Source organism: Bos indicus x Bos taurus, chromosome 10 (genome assembly GCF_003369695.1).
Source record: "Bos indicus x Bos taurus breed Angus x Brahman F1 hybrid chromosome 10, Bos_hybrid_MaternalHap_v2.0, whole genome shotgun sequence".
Taxonomy (NCBI): domain Eukaryota; kingdom Metazoa; phylum Chordata; class Mammalia; order Artiodactyla; family Bovidae; genus Bos; species Bos indicus x Bos taurus.
The window spans coordinates 12,744,493-12,747,763 of NC_040085.1; the positions used below are offsets into that span (position 1 = coordinate 12,744,493).

Genomic DNA, 3,271 nt, shown 5'->3' on the forward strand with positions numbered 1-3,271 from the left:
CCTGACTTGTCCCAGGTCATTGCAAAATAGGAAATTCTGACGAGAGAGGCTCTTCATGCTGGTCCGATAAGCATGGTATGTGGCATTCAAGGGCCAAAGCCGCAACTTAACCAGGTTAAGGACTAGGAGGGGCCACCCAAACAGGCATGTGGAAGAACTTCAGGAAGTCTGGCTGGCAGAGCCCATCTTGAGTACTGGTGACCTCAACCTCAGGGATCTTAGGTGGATGGATTGGCACACAGATCCTCCTGGTCTACACTAAAGCTCCAAGCACCCAGCTAAGCTAAGAAACATCAAAGCAATCAGTAACATCAAGGCCTGGATAGGACCTAGATTGACCCCACTATGCTATTCAGAAAATTCTCCCAAAGGCAAGTCAAGAATGAGAACTTTGGTTTGGCCCCTGCAGAAATGCTCCTGGAAGCTCAGTAGCAGCTTCTGTCAGCTTTGTGCTCTATATCTGCCCATTTGTCCCAGAGATATTCACTGCTTAACTGGGCCTTCTGCTGCTGCTAAGTCGCTTCAGTCGTGTCTGACTCTGTGCGACCCTATAGACGGCAGCCCACCAGGCTCCCCGGTCCCTGGAATTCTCCAGGCAAGAACACTGGAGTGGGTTGCCATTTCCTTCTCCAATGCATGAAAGTGAAAAGTGAAAGTGAAGTTGCTCAGTCGTGTCCGACTCCTAGCGACCCCATGGGCTGCTGCCCACCAGGCCCCTCCGTCCATGGGATTTTCCAGGCAAGAGTACTGGAGTGGGGTGCCATCGCCTTCTCCGTAACTGGGCCTATAGAACCACAGCCTCAGACCCGAGTGTCTGTCTGTGCGATCCGAAGACTACAGAAGGAGCAAACCCTCCTTCTCACTGCAGAATGAGGATGGGGATGGGAGATATACACCCTCTACTCCTCTCTCCCTGAAGCCCCATAAGTCTTTGCTGTGAAAGGAACTGGACTTCAGAGCCAGCTAGAGATGTACATTGGAGCAAAGGCATCGTGGATTGTTAGGACATTCTTTCCCTAGGAGTCTGATTCCTGCAAGGGTGGGTGGGGCAAGCAAAGCCAACAAGGGCAAATGCCAGCTGTGTAGGACTTCACCAGCTTCTCTGAGGACAGGACAGAGGGAGCCCTTAAGCCTTCTGCCAGCTCCACGTACTTGTCCTGCTTGGGCACTGGGTCACACTGCATCCACATTATCTGCCCCAGGGCTGGATGGCCAGGGGTGCTAGGCTGCCCTTCAGAGCTCTGGCTGTAGGGTTTGGGACCTGGACAAGGGCAGCAATTGAGGGCTTCAACCACTGACTCCTCCTTCTTCCCCAAATAATCCTACCCGCAGGGGCCCAAGACATCAGGGGGCAGAGGCCACAATTCTTGATCATACCTGAAACGCCACCTCTCACCTGCGCTGCCTCCCTACCGCTTGACCAGCTGCAAGAACTTTCCTTCTTCCAAGAGTGACTGTGGAACAGATCTCGAGGCTGAGAGACTGGCCCCAGCCCGCCCGACGTGGACGGGCACGACGCAGGGGTGCGGCCGAGTCGTGCTGGGACAGCTCCAAGCTGCCTCCTAGGCAACAGAGCGCCGCTACAATTACAGACTCGGTTAGAAGAGAGAGGCTGAACCTTCCGGGGGCCAGAAGGGAAAGACTAGCCCTTGGGGTTGGGGTAGTTGGGAAAGGAGGTCCATGTGGCTAGTTAATTAATGAATGAGCGAATGAATGAATGACCAGCGACGGCGTCAGAGGAGGATGGTGGTGAACCACGGGAGGTATCCCGAGGAGGGTGCCCTCCACCTCCCTGGTGCCGCCCGGACGTCCATCATCCCCGATGTTCGAACCCCTAGCAGGAAGCGCCGGCAGCCTGACATCCCGCCCCCGCGCAACACCTCGCAGCCCGGGAGGCGCCGGGGCCCGCGCGGCGCAGCTCTGGAGCGGAGCCGCATTCCGGCAGGGTGGAAAGTTCCTGCCCCACGGGCAGAATCCTCCGAGGCGCGGCGGGCGCTGGGTCCCGCCGGATAGCGTTCCTTCTAGGCGGACTTCGGGCTCCAGAGCCCGGTCCGCGGGTTGCACCCCCTTACCTGCTCGCCCCGGCGGCCGCGCCCGGACTCAAAGCTGTCATCGCGGAGCCTTCAGACAGCGCGGGGGACCAAGTGCCCACTTCTGACTGCCGCGGAAGACACGCCCCCGACCGTTCATTGGCTGCTCCCGCGGGACGGGCCCAGCCCATTGGTTGTTCCTCCCTCTCTCCAGATCCAGGTGGGGCCCCACGCTCTGCTTAGATCCTACCGCTCAGTCCACAGGACTGGAAAGTCCCGCAGTCCTGGGCCTGGGTCTGCATCCTTTGCCCTTCCCAGCGAGGGCCTTGGGTACTTGTTTCAAGTTCTTCCTCTTTAGCCATTTGTCTCGGAGCCTTTAGCCCTCTGCAGCAGCCCATTCCCGCCCTCCTCCAACACCTCCCAACCCCAAGCTCCAGGGCAGTTTCAGTTTCTCTCCACACCAGAGAAGTGAGTAGGGAGTTTCTCTCCACACCTCTGCACCAGAGAAGTGAGTAGGGAACACCAGAGGGGATTTTGAACAAGGGTCTGCAATTTCATGTTTTCCCCAGAGTTGGGGATTTCGCAGTGTCTCCCAAAGCAGAAAGCTTCTGGAGGTATTTGGAAAGGGACTGCAGATGGCCAGACTTTGAGAGGGAAAGCACAAGCATTAGAGCTCACACTGGGGGTGTGACAATCAACCTGGTATGTGCGTCGCTTCCCTTTTATCCCCACCAGGAAAGGCTTGGTCCTTGGGAGTGGTCAAGAGACAGGGAAGGTGTAAACCGCTCCACTCCCAACCTTCTCCTTGCTTTCTGAGCCTGCTTTTCAAGGAGGGAGGGCATGGGAAAACAGAAGGCGGCACAAATATTCTGTAAACAGAACCTAGCCTCCACCTGGACCTCTACTGTAGGATGACCTAGGGGGAAGGAGCAGGACAAGGGTCACTTCACTCCTGCTTTACCCAGAGCAGGAGGGAGGGGCCCTTGTGGCTGCCTTCTCCAATCTCTGGTCTAAAAAAGCTATTAAAATTTCCCCAGCTGCAGGATCTTTTACACCCCAGGGCACTGAGGAGGGTAGTCTATATTCAAGGTAGTCAGTGACTGCTCTCCAAGCACCTCTGCACCGTGGGGGACAGGATGGCAGGTGGCCTGAGTCAGGAGCCATGGGGCTCTTGCCATTTCACCCCACTCAGAGGGCAGAGTTCAATCACCCCCCATCCCCAACAGAAAAGAGAGGAAACA

The 3,271-nt window shown here is 56.6% G+C and overlaps 1 protein-coding gene across 1 annotated transcript in view; it reads right to left on the reverse strand.

The window, feature by feature from the left end:
* The window catches only part of GRAMD2A (GRAM domain containing 2A), a 37,565-nt gene extending 35,413 nt beyond the window's left edge, over positions 1-2,152 (reverse strand). The window contains exon 1 of the mRNA XM_027553127.1: positions 2,073-2,152. Coding sequence (XP_027408928.1) covers positions 2,073-2,113 — 41 coding nt within the window. The 5' untranslated portion in view covers positions 2,114-2,152. The remainder of the gene's footprint in view (positions 1-2,072) is intronic.
* Positions 2,153-3,271: the final 1,119 nt, after the last annotated feature.